The sequence below is a fragment of the Haemorhous mexicanus genome, chromosome 15 (genome assembly GCF_027477595.1).
Source record: "Haemorhous mexicanus isolate bHaeMex1 chromosome 15, bHaeMex1.pri, whole genome shotgun sequence".
In the NCBI taxonomy this organism is placed as follows: domain Eukaryota; kingdom Metazoa; phylum Chordata; class Aves; order Passeriformes; family Fringillidae; genus Haemorhous; species Haemorhous mexicanus.
This window is the reverse complement of record NC_082355.1, coordinates 3,411,046-3,430,130: the sequence shown is the minus strand read 5'-3', so window position 1 is coordinate 3,430,130 and position 19,085 is coordinate 3,411,046. Positions and strand designations below refer to the sequence as shown.

Genomic DNA, 19,085 nt, shown 5'->3' with positions numbered 1-19,085 from the left:
GGAAGTGGGTGTTCTCCTCCCTCTCCACTCTGACAGCTGGAACGGTCATTAATAATTGCAGCTCTTGCCATGATGAGCAATTGTAAGGAAAATTGTCTTGCTCATCTACTGGAAGGTTCTGCCGGGGGCAGGAGCTGGCTGTGGGAAGCCAAATGCCTCCTGGCATCACCCAGATCTGGGCTGCGGTGCCATGTCTTCTCACTGCCAGTTCCAGGAGTGCAAAAGCACATCAAAGATGGAGTGAGGGATAAAGACAGGCTGGGGCTGGGCAGCAATGGGATGGTCACACTGAGAAGCCGCAGGACACGGGTGCAACAAGGGGCAGAAACAGCTGGTGCCTGTCTGGCAGGGCTGGCAGGAGCAGGGCTGAGTGCCCCCATGTGAGTCCCAGCCGTGCAGCCAAGGTCAGAGGAAGCACAGGGGAAGGTGAGGTGGCTGTGGCCCCACGTGGGCAGTCCCTGAACCAACCCTAACTTGGCTGGACAGCAATCCATGAGTGGAGGGTAGGAAAGGGGCAGGGGCAGGCAGTGGTGCGGGACGGAGCCTGCTGCGGTAGCGTGGTCTGGGAACAGGTTCTGCCAGATCAGCCCCGCGGTGCCCAGCAGGGCCAGGGTACTACAGCCAACCTGCCGCTCCCCTGGGGAGAGCCAGGCATCCCCTTGTGCCACTGCAAGGTCTGTGCTCTTGGCTCTGGTTGGTTCTCTGTTGCCTCTGGGCCACCCTGACGACGCCTCTACCACCCAAGGTGCCTCCGCGCCTTGCCAAGGGCATCTCTTGCCCACCAGCTCTGCGCACCATGTGAGGAGCTTGTGCACAGGCAGCGGAAGGAGGGTCTCGGGTGGGCTGCGGAGGTGGAGCCTGGGGAGGGGCTGCAGCCTCGCTGCTCCGAGAACAAAGCCTGGCGGCGGTAGGCTCAGAGCTCCCACCACATCCCTGAGCAGGGTCCCACCACATCCACCCCCAAAGCCATTTGAGCAGCTTGTGGGGCGCCTGCCGCGGCCCCAGCCCCCGCGCTGGCCCCGGCAGCTGCTCCACAGCTGCTCCCAAACTCTCAGAGCCTCTTAGGGCGGCTCCGGCTCTGGCCTCGCTCGGAAATGCTGGTGTAAGGAGGGCGTGGGGGGAGCGGACGGCACCGCCAGGGCCCGCGGCACCCTGTCCCATGTCCCTCTGGGGTCACCCAAGGGCTTGTCTTGTGACGGGCCGCTCCAACAACAGCCCCAGCCTGCAGGAATCAGGCCCTGCTCCCTCTCCATTGCTGCTCTGGCACAGAGACCCCTCCAGCGTGGTGCTGGTCCAGGCTGGGGGCAGCGTCGGGGACAGGGAATCGCTGCCTGTCCTGGCAGGATCATTAGGACCTGGCTGGGAGCCCCTGCAGAGCCCTGCGCGGTCCATGCAAAACCAGCTGTGGGTTCACACTGTGGCAAAACCTCCTGGAAAAAGCGCTTGCGGTGTTCTGAAAGGACCGGGGGCTTGTGAGTGGTGGGGATAGAGGAGCAGACGGGCAGCAAAGAGGCCCCCAAAAAGGCTCTGTCCACTGACCCCTTGTGCAAGCAGCGAGGGCATGGCTGGGTGTGTAGGGCAAAGCCTACGGTGCCGTGTCCTTGAAGAGGAAACCTTGGACACGGGGGCTTGGCATGGGCAGCGGAGGGCGGAGGAAGCCAGGTGTGCCACGTCCCCTGGGTGTAGAGGACGTGGGGCAGGGGAGAATATGGGAACGGAGAGGACCACCTAGCACGAGGAGATCTCCAGAGTGCAAGTTCCCAGGAGGGGCAGCACAGGATGCGGGGTACCCAGGGCAGAGGAGAGCTCGGGATGTGAAATCACCCGATTCCCAGGAGGAACTGAGCCGGGGTTCAGTGTCCCTTGGGCGGGGGATGGCCCGGGGCGCGGTGTTGCGGGGGCACAGCAGAGACCAGGCTGCGGGATCCCGGGGGCGAGCTGCGTGTGGGGGCGGCGCAGGGCGGGGGTGATGCTGCCCGCACCCCCGGGGTCCCGGCTCGGGGCCGGGCGGCGCGGCAGGCGGGGTGCCCTGGGGGCGCCCCGGGGGCGCGGCGGGGGCGGGGGCCGGGCGGGGGGGCGGGGGGGCGGAGGGGAGGGGGGCCGCCGTTCGCGGCGCTAGGACCGGGCGCGGCGGCGGGCGGAGCCTCCCCGCCGCTCGCCCCTCCGCCCGGCCGCTGCGGCAGTGTCTCGGAGGCGGGCAGGCGGCCGGTCCCTCCGGTCCCCCGGCAGCATCCCGGCCCTGCCATGGCTGGCGTCGGCTTCGCGGCGCACCGCCTGGAGCTGCTCGCCTCCTACCAGGACGTGATCGGCGAGGACAGCCCCACCGACTGGTGAGCGCGCCCGCCGCCGCCGCCGCCCCTTTGTCCCCGCCGCCGCCGCCCTTTGTGCACGGAGCCGCCCGGTAACACCGGCCGCGCCCCGAGCTGCGCCCCCCGCCGTCCCCGGGAGCCCCGGCACACAAAGGCGGGCGGGGCGGCGGGGGGTGTGCCCGGCTCGCCGCCCCCGGTGCCCGCACCTGCCCGCCGCACCGGGCCGGGGCGCGGTCCCCGCTTTGTCTGCGCCGGGCCGGCACGTGCGAGCGCCGGGACTCCCCGGCACGGCCCGGTCCGACCCCAGCCGGGCAGCGAGAGCGGGGAGCGGGGGAATTCGCGCACGGCGGGGAGGGCCCCGTGGGGCTCCCCGGTGCTGGGCCCGGCACTGGTTCCTTGCCATTGTCTGGAGCAGGAGCCGCGGGCAGGGGCGCCCGGGGAACGGGGGATGGGGAGGGGATCGGGGCCCCGCAGCCCGGCCCCGCTCCCGACCGGTCCTGCTCCCGACCGGTATCCCGGCAGCAGGCGGTCCCGCTGCCTGGCGGAGCGAGGCCTGAAGCCGCGGGGGCACCGAGCATCTTCCGCCGCTCCCGGTACGCTCAGATTTCCCCAAGCTCCTGGGTTGCCACATCCCTGGGGGGTCGTAGTGTGTCGGCCCGGGATTGCCCCGCCGGGCTGGGATTGCTGTTGAGCCAGGGAGGGGAGTGGCTCTCTCCGCCGGGACCCCCGGCTTCTCGCTCTGCCCGCGCCCCGGTGCGGGGCACCTGGTGTCGAGGCCGGCTGGATCCGGGCCCGCTGCAGGGAGCATCACCCACTGCCAGCCCACCCGCATCTCCCAGCCCAGCCGGGTGCCGGGGGGCTGGCGGGGGCCATCTGCCCCGCGATCCCCTCCCTGCCCTCCAGGGTGCCTCTGACATGCTGGGTGGGAACGCTGCCGGCACCCTGGGGCGCATCTCGCTGAGCAGAGCCGGGGCGCTGGACCGTGCTGGATGCATGCTGTGCATGATGCTTTTGGTGGGGGGCGGACGGAGGGGAGCTACTGCGCGCCCACCATCCAGCCAGGGGCATCCGCCGCCCCTCCGGGATACACCCACCACCCATCCGGGGACTCCCACCTCCCAGCTGGGCTGCACCCACAGCCCAGCCGGTCAGACGTCTAGCTCTAACCAGGTCCCTGCTCTCAGGACAGGGCTGTGTGGGCCTGGGCACGTCCAGGTCCCCGCCAGTCCCCGGGGTCTCCGGAGGGCCCCACAGTCCCGCTGTCAGCCCAGGGGCGCTGTGGGCAAGCGCCGTGTGTGTTGCCGGCCAGGCGGCAGCTGTCAGCCCTGGGTACATCTCGCTTCCCGGCATCCGCTGCAAAGGAGCCGTCCCTGCCAAAGCTGCTGAGAGCAGCAGAATCGGTTCCCGGGAAGGCGAGTGCCGGTGGCTGCTCCCCCACACACACCTCCAACGCTGATCCCGGTCGGGCAGCGATCCCCTGCCATCCCCATCCGTGGGGCTGACTTTGCTCCATCATCCCCAGCTGCTCCATCGTCCCCAGCTGCTCCATCCCATTGTCACCGGAGTGCCTGGCACTCAGTGCCTGTGGGAGCAGCATCCTCTCTGCAGGGCCCGCTGCGGGGTGTGGAATGAGGGGTGATGCTGGTGGGGCTCCATCGGGCAAGGTGATGGGGACAGTCCCACGGGGAGGAGGGCCCAGCCTGGCTGAGCCTGGGAGGACACTGTGCCAGAGCCTGGCCCTGGGCCGGTACCGGGTAATGCCACGCTCATGTCCGGACGGGATCCCTCTGTTTAGTCTGGGATTTCCCCTGCTCCAGCCCGGTCCTGGAGGGTCCGAGCATCCCCTCCCCCTGCCCGGCCTCGCGAAGGCTGCTGGGGCCCATTACTCGATCGGAAAGGAATTTGGTGCTGCTTTCTGAGCACGCCGACTCCCTGGAGCTCCCAGCCACATTGGAAACACATGTGCCGGGGCTGGGGCGGGAGGCTGGGGCGATGTGACCCCTCCCTGGCCATGGCATGGGGGGTGGGCTGCTGCGGGAGCCCCGTTCTGGCACCCGGGGGATGCTGCTCTGCCTACTCCGGTGAGCAGCGGGGCCGTGTGAGGGCAGCGGGGCCGCGGTCTCTTTGGTTGGGGTGATGAAGGATCCTCAGTGGAGCCCCCCGGCTGCAGGGAGCCCCCCCCGGGCTGCACGGGGCATCTCCACCCACGAGTGACCCACATACCTGGAGCCCGGGGGTGGGAAAGGGCTGTATGGGTTGGGTGGAGGGATTAAAGCCCGTGAAAGCGAGGTAAGCAGTGCATGATGCTGACAGCACCCGCTGTGACACAGCTGGTCCCCACTGCCAGGGGTTGTGGTGGTGCTGTTGGGCTGTGGGTCCCTGGGGGCACCCCTGGGGGTGCTACTGGCCCCAGCATGGCTTTCCTGTCTCCTGGAATGGAAACCTCCATCCTGGCATGGAGTCAGGCTGTGCTGCCGAGCTGTGTCCACAGCAAGTCCCATCTGCCCTGGGAGCACACCCGGGTGCAGGCAGCGGCCTTGTGCCCAGATACCACCCGGCATGGCAGGGTTCTGGGGAGGAAAAACAGGCAGTGGGTGCCCCCAGCACCCACAGGGCTCCCCAGGCACTGATGCTGTGGCTCTGCCCTACTTCTTTTCTCCTGTCTGCTGCCAGCTGCATCCCACCCTGCCAGCTTCCAGCTTGCTGCCCTGGGCTCCCCCAAACTGCTGCTGTCCTCCCCCATTCCTGGGGGATCAGGGGCTGCATTTGCCACCCTTCCCTGTCACAGCCATCTCAGACAGCTTTTTGCAGCTGTTCCAGGCCTGGAAGCTGGCGCCGGCTGGGGCGGCCGATTAGCGGGATCGGGATGTGCGGATTAAAGTCAATCTTGTTGGTGCAATTATCTGCGGCTCCCTGCCAGGGGCTCGGGGGGCGGCGGGTGCTGGAGGCAGAGGGAGGCCCTTTCCCTCTTAGGCACCTGTGTGCCTTCCCCTTGCTTTTTAGCTCCAGCCACGGCCCTGTTTAGGGGGTGGCTCTGCCCGTAGGGACCCTCAATTCCCGTTCCCCAGGCTGTGGATTGAAGCTGCAGGCTTGAGTGAGGACGGCTTTGCTCGGCACAGCGGGGATTTTGGGGCTCTGAGAAGCGCCGTGCGGGCAGCACCAGCCGAACGCTGCTGGGCAGAGCCGCCCACCCGCGGCGGAGCGGGGCTGTGGGGGATCCAGCACGGGCGGCCCTGGCTTTCCGGGTGCAGCGCGTGACGGAGGCAGGCAGGTTTGGGTGCCTGCCAGGCCCCGCAGGTCCCTGCTGCCTGCCTGCCTCCCCCGCTCCCCTCCACTAATCACCTCGTCATCGGGGCGAGCTGCATCCCAGCTGGGATGGGGGGGTTGCCATGGTGATGGAGGATGCTGGTTGCCTAGCGACATCCATCCCCTCGCCCACCCGCCCTGGACCAATTTGGCATGCGTGGTCCCCCCTCCATCGCTGGCTGTGTGCCTCTGGGGAGGTGCTGGCTGGTGGGGGTCCCCGTGGAGCCCCCAGAGGGGCTGGCCAGGGCACGGTGGGAGCGACAGGGGGTTTCCCATCAGCTGGGAATGGTTTCCAAGGAACAGTCTCCATGACGGCCCCATCGCACTCTGGCGGCTCATTGATTTGCTGCTGCTGGTGCTCCGGCGTCCTCCCCCAGCCTGGTGCCTGCTGGGCTGGTGGCTCACGCAGCCGGGCACGTGAGTGGACCCGGGTCCTTACTTGGGGCACAGGGTTGTCCCCAAACCTGGCCAGTAGCTGGAAGGGTTGTGTGAGGGGACAGGGATGGGTGAACAAGTTGCTGTGAGACTGCTTTGGCTTGCAGCACAGCAGTCAGTGGGTCCCTGTGACTATTCTGTTCTCAAACCTGGGACCCTTCCCGATAGCTGCCACCAAGGGCTGGGGAATCGGCCCTGCCCCACATCCTGTCTGCCTTGCCTGGCAGTCTGGCTCTTGGTGCTGTTCATGGACAAGGGTTGCTGTGGCTGTGTGCTAGTTTCGGGACAAGCAGCCGGACCCCAGCACATACCCTGACTTCAGTGTAAGCAGGATGGGGAGGTTGAGGGCCGCCCCACACTCCTTCTGGCTTTGGCTCACCCATGGTGTCTCCCCAGGGCCCTCTACACATACGAGGATGGCTCTGATGACCTGAAGCTGGCAGCATCAGGAGGTAAGGTCCTCTGTCCCCTTCGCCGGCTCGCCTGTGCCGGTGTTTTCCCTGTCACCTGTTCCTGGTGCTGGGTGCATGTGGGCTGATGGTGCTGTGCCAGGTGGAGGTTTGCTGGAGCTTTCTGGCCACTTTGAGATTCAGAAGGTGATGTATGGCTTCTGCAGCGTCAAGGACCCCCAGGCTGTGCTCCCCAAATATGTCCTCGTCAACTGGGTGAGTCTGGGGGCCATGCTGAGGGGGGCTGTGCTGTGCCCACAGGGATATGGCTGGGTGTGAGGGAGCTGGCAGTGGCCAGGGGCTGTGGGTGCCCCACAGTCCTGCTGCCCTGCTGAGGTCAGTGGGGTGGAGGTCACCCTGCTGCCCCTCTCAGCTCAGTCCCTCCCTGGCTGCCACAGGTGGGTGAGGATGTGCCGGATGCCCGCAAATGCGCCTGTGCCAGCCACGTAGCCAAGATTGCCGAGTTCTTCCAGGTGGGTGACGCTGGGGAGAGGCAAGATGTTGCCAGGGCGCTGATCCTGAACCCTGATGACTGCTTGCACCCCCCCAGGGTGTCGATGTCATTGTCAATGCCAGCAGCGTGGAGGACATTGACCCCGGGGCCATCGGGCAGCGGCTCTCCAACGGGCTGGCCCGTGTCTCCAGCCCGGTGCTGCACCGCCTGCGGCTGCGCGAGGACGAGAATGCCGAGCCCGTGGTAACGTCCCCACGGCAGCGCTGGGGATGCTCCCTCCTGCCCAGGGCTCCTGTGTGCCACAGCCCCTCACCCCGTGTGCCCCTTACTGTTACCCCCATCACTGATCCCAGCCCCTCCATCCCTCCACCTCTCCTCCATCCCAGGGTACCACTTACCAGAAAACCGACGCCACCGTGGAGATGAAGCGGCTCAACCGGGAGCAGTTCTGGGAACAGGCAAAGGTGGGTTACAGAGGGACGCCGCAGGGAGCGGGTGAGCTGCTGGCTGGCTGATGGGCAGCCCCCTCATTGATCCCCCCCATAACAGAAAGAGGAGGAATTGCGTAAGGAGGAAGAGAGGAAAAAGGCCCTGGATGCCCGGCTGCGGTTCGAGCAGGAGCGGATGGAGCAGGAGCGGCTGGAGCAGGAGGAGCGGGAACGGCGCTACCGGGAGCGCGAGGAGCAGATCGAGGAGCACAGGCATGGCTGGGGTCGGGTGGGATGTGGTACGGGATGGCTGCCATGCTGTGAGTGGCAGGGTGGGCACATGGGTGTCCCTCGCAGGGTGGGGTTGGGGCAGGGACTGGCAGGAGCCGATGCCCAGCGCCTCTCCTGTTTCCCCGTTGCAGGAGGAAGCAGCAGAGCTTGGAGGCAGAGGAGGCCCGGCAGCGCCTGAAGGAGCAGTCCATTTTTGTGAGTGCCACGGTGGGACTGGGGCCAGGACTGGGGCCAGGGCTGCCACTGGCATTACCCCCAGGGAAGGGCTTTCCCCAGCTGGGTGCCTGGGCTGGGAGGTGATGCTGTGTCTCTTCTTAGGGGGACCAGCAAGAGGAGGACGACAGGCAGCAGTTTAGGAAATCGGAGTCAGAGGTGGAGGTGAGTGTGGTGATGGCCGTGCCCAGTGCTGGTCCTCACTCCCCATCCAGCAGTGCCCACAGCTAGATGGGAATGAAGCTGTGGGATGTGTAGAGGGTGGTCCCACAGTCCCACGCCCCCTGGGCAGTGGGGCTCAGCCTCCCCCAACCCCACAGGAGGCTGCTGCCATCATCGCTCAGCGGCCTGACAACCCCCGGGACTTCTTCAAGCAGCAGGAGCGGGTGGCGTCGGGCAGCAGCGATGCTGTCTCACCAGGCAGCCACAGGACAGGTGAGGGGCTGTGGGGGGCTGTGGGCAGAGGGGTGGGCACCAGGACACCAGGGCACAGGTGAGTGCACTGTCACAGCTCAAAGGATTGCAGTGTATGGAAAGACCAGGGATGCAATGTGAGGAGGGGGTGTACCCTCTGCCATCACTGGCACTGTGGTTCTGGGTGCCAAGGGTATGAGGATGGCAGGGGATGTCCTGCTCTGCTGTGCCACCATCACTGCCACCATCACCGCCACTGCCACTGCACCTCATGCGGCCCCAGCAGCTGGGGCAGCTTGTCAGGGGCTGGATGTCAGGTTGTCTTCAGCAAAACGGGGCTCACCCTGCTCCCTGCTGGGTATTGTCCACTCACCTGTCATAGTACTGTGCCCACAGCCAAGCTGGAAGCGTGGTTGGTGTGTATGGGTGGGCAACTGGAGGTAGAGGGATGGCTTGGGAATACATCCTATGGTAACAGCTAAAAGGGGCACGAGAGAGTGAGGCAGATGAAGGGTACTCAGCGTGCTGCCAGCTGGCAAGGAGAGCCCCATGGAGAAGCTGGGCTGCCCCACAGTCTGGGGTCCAATGCTGGGACTCTTTGTGAATCTAGGGAAGGACTGTCTGTCCTGGTGGGTGCCTCCAGCCATGGGGCCGTGTCATGGTGCTGTGCTGGGGGACTGTGCCGTGAGCTGTGCTGGGAGGGAGCCTGTGACGTGTGTTCTTGTGTGGTGTGCCATGGGTTGTGCCATGGGCTGTGTGGGGATGTGCCGTGGGACTGTGCTGTGGTGCTGTGCCTCGGGGCAGTGCTGTGGGGCTGTGCTGTAGGTCGTGCTGCGGGCTGTGTGTTCTGGCCGTGTCGTGGGTTGTGCCACGGTTTCACGCTGTGGGGCTGTGCTGTGGCTGAGCAGATAGTTGGTCCCACGGCTGTGTCCTGGCCTTTCTCCCCACCTGGCCGGGCAGTGCTGCCTCACATCCTTCTGTCCTGCTGCCTTTCCATCCTCTTGTCCTGCCATTCTCCCACCATGCTGCCTTCCACCCTGCTGTGCTCCCATCCCGGTGCCCTGGTGCTCCAGCCCCGCCATGACTGCGCTGAGCAGGGACTGACTGACCCATCTCTTTGCTCTCTCTCTCTCTCTCTCTCCGTCCGTCCGTCTGTCTTTCTCTCACAGGTCGTCTGCACTGTCCTTTCATAAAGACAGCTGACAGTGGGCCACCTTCTTCCTCCTCCTCCTCCTCCTCCCCCCCACGGACCCCCTTCCCCTATATCTCCTGCCACCGCACTCCAAATCTCTCCTCTTTCTTCCCATGTAGGTAGCTGGGAGCTCCTGGGCGCAGCTCCGGGGGTCGAGCCGCGGGCCCCACAGCCCACCCACCCCACGGCACACTGGAGCGGCAGCGGAGGCAGCGCGGGCACCCCCAGGGGGACTGGCACCCCCGGGGGACGGGCACCCAGGCGGGGACCGTGCCCGTGCTGGGGCTGACCCCATGCTGGTCCCTGTGCCCCTGGGAGGGGGGGACATAGGGCAGGCTGTGCCCATGGGGCAGATGGGGACAAGGTAGAGCTGTGCCTGGGGAGGTGTTGGTCCACAGTGGGATGGGATAGACTGTGCCCATGGGATAGAGAGGGCACAGGGCAGGCGCTGTCCATGGGGCAGCAGTGAATAGGACAGCTGTGCCCTGAATCATGCAGGACTGTGCCTATGGGGCAGGGTCAGGCAGTGTGGAAAATGCTCTGCCAGATTCACGTGCTAAAGGGGCAGAAGGGAAAGGGACATCTCTGCTGCTCTGCACCATGCAGGTCTGTGCCCGTGGGGCAGCATTAGGCAGTGTGGAAAAGGCTGTGCCTAGGATCATGTGAGGCTGTGCCAGTGGGGCAGAAGGGCATGGAAGAGCTGTGCCGTGGACAAGGCTGCAAGACTGTCCACAAAACAGTGTGGAATGGAAAAGGCTGTGCTCAGGAACGTATGGGTCGGTGCCAATGGGGCAGAAGGGGCCAGGTGGTTCCAGGGCTGTGCCCCCACAGGCACAGCTGACAGGGCACAAAGCTATGCCCACAAAGGCTGTGCCAGGGCACAGCTGGGTGACACGTGGACAGAGCCAGTGTGCACCATGGCAGGTGTGGGACTGCCTGTCCCCTTATCCAGCAGATGTGGGGGCTGAAACTCATGGGGGTGGTGGGGACACCTGTAGGGGACTTGGTGGTTGCGACCCCCATGGAAGCCTCCACCCCACCACCCAGGAGGGGACGACGTGGTGGCAGGTACACAGTGATGTGCACTCGGCAGCGCACAGCTGGGTTGGTGTGGGGCAGGAGCAGTGCTGGGGCTCTGGTTCCCCCGCTCAGTGTGGGCAACCCCCCCAAGCCAGCCCATCTCCCTTGTCTGCAGGCAGCCAGTCGGACGCCTTCCGCAAGGCCTCGGCAGCGGGCTGCAGCCCCTGCGAGCCCAGCCCGGCCGCCACGCCGCCGGGCGACCCGGGCACCCGCGCGCCCGCTGAACAGACGCCGGCAACGCCCAAAGGTGGGCGCAGGGCTGGCACTGCCTCCCCCTGCCAGGGCTGCCGGGTGCATCCCCACTGCAGTCCCCTGGGCTCTGCTGCAGCCCCGCCAGCCGCGCTTGCATGGCTCGGTGCATCCACGCTGCCCCGTCTGCATCCCTCGGCATATCACACCCGTCCCTGCTGTGTCCCACAGCACATCCCTGCTGCAGCCCCCTCGGCTCTGTTGCAGCCCCCCAAGCTGCCCTTGCATGGCTCAGTGCATCCATGCTGCCCCGTCTGCATCCCTCGGCACATCCTGCCTGCCTCTGCTGCGTCCCCCAGCGCGTCCCCGCCGTACCTGCTGCTCCGTGCCGCTGCATCCCCGCCGTCTCTGCTGCATCCCCCCGTGCAGCCCCACTGTCATTGCTCTATCCCTACTGCCTCCAGTGCATTTTCTAATGCTAGTGCATCTCTGCTGCACCCCACACCATGCATCCCCCACCTCCAGTGCATTCCCCCTGCTCCATACATGCTGTCCCTCCCTGCTGCACCCCACAGTGCAGCCCTGCTCTTTCTGCTGGGTGCCCCAGTGCGATGCTGCCCAATCTGCGCCGTCCTGCCCTATGTGCTTTCCAGACTGCTGAATCCCTCTGTATGTCCCCTCTGCCCCACTGCATCCCCAGGGCACCCCAGCCAGCTCTGCTGCTGTCACTGTGTGTCCCTGCTGTGTCCCCACTGTCCCCCTGGCATCCTCTGGTGCATCCCAACTTTCCCTTCTGCATCTTCCCAGGGCACCTCTCCCGTTCCCTCCAAGCCCTTTCTGCCTCCCTGCCACTGCCCAGGGGATCACCTTGTCCCTCCCTATGTCCCCTCACTCTCCGGTGCATGCCACAATCCCCTCCCTGCCCAGCCACCCCCACCCATCCCTGCAGCATTCCCCATACTGTGCCCAGTATGCTCCAAATCCCCCTGAGCTGCATCCCTGTCCCCGGGTGACCTCCAGCCCTGCACAATGTTGTCTGTCCCCACTGACTCCTGTCCCCTCCTTTCAGAGTCCCCCAGCCCCAGCGCACAGGAGCCCGGGCCTGCCACGCCCGAGCAGCACTGGCCCTTCCCGGGGCCCGAGGACAAGGCCATCGAGCCCCCTGGGGACGAGCCCAGTCCCAGGCCAGTGTGGACAGAGGGGGGTGATGCCCTGGGGGACCTGGTGACCCTGGAGCCCACCGAGCCCTCCCTTCCACCCGTGGCTGACGAGCCCCAAACTGGGGAAGCCCCCAACCCTGAGAGCCTCATCGACCTGTGGCAGAGTGACGGGGTGACTCCCCCAGCTGCTTGGCCCCTGCCTGCTGCCCCTGTCCCCGAGACACCCCCGGCCATGCTGCCCGAGGAGGGGGCCCTACTGAGCCTGGATGAGCTGCCTGAGCCCCCTGCCACCTTCTGCGACGCGGAGCAGGAGGATGAGGATGAGGAAGAGGCAGCTGGCGAGGGGGACCCCCAGTCCCAGGATCTGGGCTGCCAGCACACGCCCCAGGAAGACACCCCGGGCCGAGAGACGCCCCCCATCACCAATGGGGAGATGGCCCCCAAGGATGGGACACCGGGTCGTGGGGAGCAGGTGAGCATCACTTGTGGGGAGAGGTCAGGGGGTGATGGGGGGCTGGGGGGGTCCTGACAACCTGCCCCCACCCCCCAGGCCAGCGAGGGCTACTTCAGCCAGTCCCAGGAGGAGGAGGTGCCCCCCACCGAGGAGCTGTCGGCCAAAGCCCCCCAGCCCGTCTTCTACAACAAGCCCCCAGGTGAGTGAGGACAGTGAGGAGGGGGTGTCTGGCCCTCTCTGGGGCACCCCAAGCCATCCTGACCCCCCGCCTGTCCTCCAGAGATCGACATCACGTGCTGGGACGCAGACCCTCTGCCCGAGGAAGAGGAGAGCTTTGGGGGGGCCCTGTAAGGCCGGGCCCCGCTGCCGGCACAGGCAGCCCGCCCCGGCCGGCGCGGGGCACGAGGGGGCTGCAGCCGGGGGCCGGGCCCCCCTCACCCCTTGGGGGTCCCGCAGGATGAGGCCTCCAGGTGGCGGCCGCCCCGCTGCAGCCCCACCCCGGGGCACATTTTACAGCCCCCCCCCCCCCTTTTTTAAGTTGTCGGTAGGAGCCCTGTCAGCCCCCCAGCCCTCCCTTAGCAGCCCCACCCCGATACCCCAGCCCCCCTTTGGGGGGGACGACACACGCTCGCATCCCCTGCCCGGCTGTGGGACAGGGTCCTCGTTCTCTTCGTGCCCCCCCGGGCGCCCCCCCCAGTACTTTGCACGAGTTCAAAGAAAAAAAAAAAAGGAGAAATAATAATAATAATAAATGAATATGGCAATAAAGTGACCCGACCGAGGCAAGGCTGCAGCCAGCGGCGTCCCCCCCCAAACCCCGGCAGGGAGCTGATGTGGGGGCTTTTACCCCTTCCCCACTCCTTCTTTGCTGGGAGCCCCGTCCTCCCCTGCTTGGCCCCTGCTTGGCCCCTCTCCCCCGATTCCCCCCGGAAACTTTTTGGAAAGCACAAGTTCTGTACCGGCGGTGTGCTCATGTCTGTTAATAAATAAAGCGTCTCCCACGGGGGCTGCAGCCTGCTGGGGCGGCAGGGAGGGCTGGGACTGGGGAGGCTACGGCTGCCTTGGGGAGGGGGCGGTCCCACAATGCCAGCCCGCCAGGAGGCAAACCCGAGCCACAAACTTTTATTCTCAAACTGTAACAAACAAAAAAATTAAGAAACAGAGCAGAGTCCGGGTCCCCAGCGCCCCCGGCCATGGGGGGGCCGGCGGGGGCCAGACGGGGAACCAGCCCCTTCCGCGCCGGCGGCGATGGCCCGCGCCGGGGCGGGTGTCCCTGGGGTGACACGAGCAACCGAAACCCCCCCACCCTCCAGGTGCATGGCAAGGTCCGGGCGTCCCCCGCGGCCGCCGTTAGACAGCGGTAGTCCTGCCGAAGAGGGGCATGGAGACCGGGAGGTGCCAGGGTCCCGTCTCGTAGGTGTCCCTGCTGCTGAGCTCCGAGTCCGTCCAGCTGGGAAACATGCGTGGGGAGCACTCCTGCTGCAGGTAGAGGTCCGGGCAGGCAGGGCCGGGGCTGGCTGAGCGGGGCAGGTGCAGCGCTGAACCGTAGCCGGCGTCCAGGAAAAGGGGTTTGTAGCTGGGAGGCTGCTCCTGCTTCTCCAGCCGCTCGTGGCTCAGGAAAGGGGCGTTGATTTTGCGGTAGAGCCCCCGCGTGTCCATCAGCACCTCGCTGTATGGCGGGGGGGGCTCCGCCATCAGCAGCGCCTCCTCATAGCACGGCGGCTTTGACAGGTCTGACTCTGCAAGGCAAAGCCCCCCCCGGACCCCTGCTGCCGTCAGCGCTGCGCCCCGGCTCTCACGTCGTAACCCCCCCAAAACAGGGGGAGGCACGTGCTCCAGGGATGCGAGAGCCCCTCCCTGCTCCTTACCGTGCCGGCAGCTCCAGGGCCGGGGGGGTGGGATGTGGTGGGGGTGATGATGGTGATGGTGGGGCTCAAGGCGGAGGCGGTGGGGAATGGCGATGCCGGGGGGGCTGCCCCCGTAACCCTCGTAGTGCAGCGGCTCCATCTCCAGCGCGCGCAGGCTCTGCTCCCGCAGCCGCTCCTCCTGCTGCCGCTTCACCCGCCGCCGCAGGTAGCTGCAGAAGCAGCACAGCAGCACGATGAGGCCCCAGATGAGCCAGAAGCCCGCGAAGCAGGTGAGGAAGGTGTAGGTGCCCTGGGACATCACCATCTTGGCAGCCGGCCCCGGGGGGAGGCCCCCGCCTCTCCCTGCCCTCGGGATGGGGGACGGGATGCTCAGGGCGGTGGCAGGGTCAAGGAGGACCCGATGCTGTCAGGGCCGCCGAGGGCATCTCCCCGGGCCGTGCCCGGCGCCGTCTCCTCTGGCCCGCGGGCGAGCCTGCCGTCAGGGGTCCGTCCTCGCCATGGAGCTGGGGGGGGCTGGAGCGGGTGGGTCAGGCCTGGGTGCGCCGGGCGGGCGGCGGGGCGGGGGGCCGGCGGGGCGGGCGGCGGGGGGACGGGGCTGCCGGGGTCCCGCTGCCCATCGCTGGGGGGGGACCGCCGGGGTGGGGGCCCTGCAACGAGACAGACGCGAGCATGAGCGACACGGAAACGTGGACGCCCTGTTCCCATGGTGACTCGCTCCACATGCGCCGCAGCGCCCGCAGCCAGGGGAACCGCGCCTGGCACCCCATGCACCCCCCGCCATCACCCCCATGGATGCAAACCTGCGCAGCACCCCTAGAATCACCCACTGCACTGCTGGGCACCCTGGGGTGGGAGACGGATGCTATGGTACCACAACATCATCTGAAGATCATGGGGTGCCCAGTGGGATCCCCTTCTCCTGCCCGCTCGGCGCGCCCTAAATTGCTGCTGAGCCCAGGCAGCTCATTCCTGTGCTGCCACACAGGGGGGTGACCTGGGGAGCAGGAGGGACAAGCAGAGGTGCCAGGTTCCTGCAGCACGTGGCGCTCGCAGGAGCACGTGCACCGAAGCCATCCCAACACAGCAATGCAGGGCCAGCGGTGGTGGTGGTGATGTGAACCATCACCTTTGCCCTTTAGGCAGGGTGACAGCTCGGTCACATCCAGCCAAGCATCAAATGTCAACGGTGTGTGCCAGGGGCAGGTCTGCTCCTCAGTGAGCGGCGAGCAGCACCCATGGGTGCTCGCAGGCAGGCACGTAAGCACCCGTCAGGATTCTCATTATCGTGGTGTGGGAGAAAACGGGCTCGGCAGCAGGAAGGAGGGTGAGCCTGGAGCAGCGGCAGCCGAGAGCTGGGTGATCACGGTGACACCATCACTCCCTCGGAGTAGGGCAAAGGGGCGCGGGGTGCTCCATCACCCTGCGGCGCGGGGCCACGCTGCCGGCAAGGGACCACGGCAGGGCCATCGGGGCTGAGGGTGCCGGCGGGGCCGGAGGGCCGAGCCCGGCGGAAGGAAGAAACGATGGGGAAGGAAGGAGCCGGGGGCCCTGACCACGCTCGGGCGGGCAGCGGGGGCTGCTCCATCACGCAGACAAACGCGTGGGCTGAGGCAGCGCCGGGATGTGGGTCTTTGGGGAGGGGGTGCCCTGGCTGAGGCCAGCTCGGTTCGGGCAGCGCTCGCCACATCGGCTGCAACAGGCTCCGCGCCGGCAGCCTGAGCATCCCCGGGGAGGAGAGGTACCGTGCGGGAAGGGCCGTGGGTCGAGCCCCGGGGTGACGGCCGGGGGAACACCGGGAAGCGGTGCAGGGCGGGCTGGCGGCGCCTCGGACCGGGGGCGTTCGCAGCTGGGGCGTGCGGGGGGAGCTGCCGAGGACGTGCGGGCTGGGGGAGGAGCGGGGCCGGGCTGGAGACACTCACGCCGGGCGGAGAGAGGAGCGGCCGCCGAGCCGGGCCCCGCCGGTAGCCCCGGGCCGCCCTGCTGCCCCCGGCCGCGGCCTGGGCCCCGCTGCCCGCGTCGCATCCCTGCCCGCTGCCTCCGCGGAGAGGGTGACACCCCGGCGGGGAACCTCCCCGCTCCCCGTGCCGGGCGCGGCACCCCTTCCTCATCCTCCTCCTCCCCCGGGGCGCGCGCCCGCCGGGGCCGGACCGGAGATGCGCGCCCCGGTACGCGCCGCGCGCCCCCGCCGCGGCCCCCGGTGGCGACGGCCCCGCGCGCCCCCGCCCCGGCCCCGCTGCCCCCGCACCGCGCAACAGGCGGAGGCGCCGCGCCCGCTCCCTCCGCGGCTCCCGTTACCGGCGGCGGCGGCGCACGTGGCTCAGGCGGCGGGCGGCGGCTCCATAGGGCGGCGGGGGAGGGGGCCCGGTGCGCGCCCGGTGCGCGGCGCCGCCGCCGCCTCCCGGCGCTGCCTTTGTCTCCGGTGAGCGCTCCCGCGCCGCCGCCGCGCGCCGCCCCGCCCGCCCGGGCTCCCGCCCCGCCGCTCCGCTCCGCCCCGCCCTCGGCTCGGGGAGGGATCCGCGGGCTCCCCGCACCCCCCGCCCCGGGACCCGCCGCCGCTCGGGGGCTACCGGCTGGGCACCGGTACTGCCAAGGGAATCCCCCCCGCTCCGGCCCCTGGGGAACGGCGGCGGGATGACGGTGGCGAGAGGGCCAGGGCATCCCCGGGGGTGGCCGCGGGAGCCCCACGAGGTGGGGGCCGGAGATTCCCGGGTAGCGCCTCGCGGTCCGGGTGGGGTCAGTGCCCTGCGATGCCCGGTGGTGTGGTGCCACAGGCTCCCACTGTCGGTAGCCCTGCACTCGCCCTGGAGGTACCCTGGGGGTGCTGCCACCCGTTTTCGCAATGCCATCCCCAGCCTCCTCAAGGGGTGACAATGGCGTGCTCCCAGGGGTGACGGCCAGCACAGGGCCACAGGCAGGGGAGGGCAGCACGGCCGCTGGCAAGACCTTAACAGCCCCTGCCACAGCCCACCTGGCCACTGCAGTGAGACACGTGGCTCTGCAGCGCAGGGGTGCCAGCCTGGCCCCCAGAATAGCGAGGGACCGAAATGGCACTGGGTGTCCTGGGGTCACCCCGCTCCCTTGGGTGCCATATCCCCAAGCAGATCCTTCGCCAGCCTGGCCTGAGCAATTTTCCCTGAGCTAGGGCTTCCCCAGCCATTGCCATCGGATGGTTGTCACAGCTCTTCTCTGCTGTAACTGAGGCCGGTGGTCGTGGCCCCCATGGGACACCCCTCTGGCTCCTTCGGACTGCATCGAGCTTGGGGTCGAGTCCCCGCCGTCCCTTCGCTGCGCCCTGGGGCCGTGCCAGGAGCGAGGCAGAGTGGTTTTGGGGCGGAGATGTGCCAGATGCGGGTGGGTGATGGGTGTGGGTGCCCCACGCAGGCCGTGACCCCGTCGCCGTTTCCTCCCCGTGGGCAGGGTGGCAGGCGCCCGCTGCGGCGGCACACACGGCGCATTGTTCCGCCGGGGGCCGGCCGGAAAGACTTCCTCCGTGCCGGCCAGGGGATGACCTGGGCACTCCGGGCGCTGGCAGCCCGCTCCCACCGCAGCTGGGCATAGCGGCTCCGGTGTCCGGCCCAGCCCGACCACCCCGCTCGCAGCAGGGCCGCAGTGGCCCCGTGTCCCCCGGCCCCCTCGGCTCTGGCCCTGACTCACCTTGCTGGAACTCGCCTCCTGCGATCCGACCTCACAGCGCGGCCACGGCAGCCGGGCTCTGCCGGCTCGGTGGTTGTGGGGGTGCCCCAGCAGCACCCAGGGCGGGCAGGGGGCTGCGGCCATGCGGGGGGGCCGGGGTGGTCCCTTGAGGCATGGGGACCGCAGGAACGGGGGGCGCGGTGGGGCCCGCGGGCATCGTCAGGTCAGGGCAAGGGCGGGCGAAGGGAGCCAGGCCTCCGGCCCCGCCAGCGCCGGGGGCCGGGAGCTGCCTTCCCCTTCCCCTTCTCCCCACGGCAGCGGGGGGAGGCAGGCGGGGGAGCGCTCCCCGAGCCACATGGTGGGCTGGAGGAGGAGCCGTTGCCCAGGCAACAGCTGAGAGCATCCTTCACCCCTGAAAATGGTGTGCAGAGCTGCTGCCACAGCCCCACAGCACAGGGCACTGCTCAGGACCCTCACAGCTCGCCTATGTCCGTAGGGTCCAGATCCACCCACTCCAGTTCTGGACACACACCAGCATCCCCTCACCTGCATGCTGCTAATCCCCATCAAGGACAGGGATGGGGATGAGACACCCCCCAAATGCTGGAGCACCACTGGGCAGGTGGAAACAGGCAGAGCCACTTCCCTGTCCTGCTCAGAGCTAGCCACGGCTCTGTTCACACTCCAGCTCTGCCCCAGAGCCACGCTGAACATGTGACAGACACACGAACACGCTGGTGACCCCAGGACCTTGGTACCAGGGTGCCATGACCCAGGCAGTGCCGGGAGGGCAGCACAAGCATCCTGCCTGGTGCGTTTGGAACAGCAATGCCCAAGCAGTCCCCATCCCCCCGCCTGCCTTGCTTCCTTCCACGGCTGCAGAAAATGCCTGGATTTTACCCCAAGATGCCCCCTCTGAGTGTGAGAACTCCTCCTCGGCCCGCTCCCATGGCAACTGTTCCCTAGCTACCCAGCCGCACTTGCTATTCTCATCCCAGTGCAGCTGCGTGCGGCCCCCCCGCGCTGCGCACGAGGCTGTCACCACTGCCACCAGCCCCAGACCCCAAACCCACCCTGTGTCCCCCACCAGGCTGACCCCCTTTGACTGCTTCACCCTTGGTGGCCGTCGTGATCCTCACCCCGTGTCACCACGCAGGGTCTCCCCTTGGAGGGGTTGTTCCTTGGGCTAAAGAGCAGCACTCTGTGCTGC

At 67.7% G+C, this 19,085-nt stretch overlaps 2 protein-coding genes across 3 annotated transcripts; one reads left to right on the top strand and one right to left on the bottom strand.

Moving 5' to 3' along the window:
* The first annotated feature begins 2,167 nt into the window (after positions 1–2,167).
* On the top strand, positions 2,168–13,380 carry DBN1 (drebrin 1). Its single transcript, XM_059859980.1, has 14 exons — positions 2,168–2,330; positions 6,447–6,502; positions 6,603–6,715; positions 6,898–6,972; positions 7,050–7,196; positions 7,340–7,417; positions 7,503–7,654; positions 7,804–7,867; positions 7,991–8,050; positions 8,206–8,320; positions 10,687–10,818; positions 11,830–12,392; positions 12,471–12,573; positions 12,655–13,380. Exons 1-14 carry the CDS (start codon positions 2,245–2,247, stop codon positions 12,723–12,725), a joined length of 1,815 nt encoding a protein of 604 aa, XP_059715963.1. The 5' UTR covers positions 2,168–2,244; the 3' UTR covers positions 12,726–13,380.
* Positions 13,381–13,480: 100 nt separating this feature from the next.
* On the bottom strand, positions 13,481–14,792 carry PRR7 (proline rich 7, synaptic). Of its 2 annotated transcripts, none has more exons than XM_059859985.1 (2): positions 14,243–14,792; positions 13,481–14,140 (listed from the first exon to the last, which is right to left on the bottom strand). In XM_059859985.1, the coding sequence occupies exons 1-2, from the start codon at positions 14,544–14,546 to the stop codon at positions 13,725–13,727; spliced, it is 720 nt and encodes a 239-aa protein (XP_059715968.1). In that variant the 5' UTR covers positions 14,547–14,792; the 3' UTR covers positions 13,481–13,724. The 2 variants fall into 2 exon arrangements, with proteins under 2 accessions (XP_059715968.1, XP_059715969.1); XM_059859986.1 differs by having other exon boundaries at positions 13,481–14,113; positions 14,243–14,791.
* Between the last annotated feature and the right edge of the window lie 4,293 nt (positions 14,793–19,085).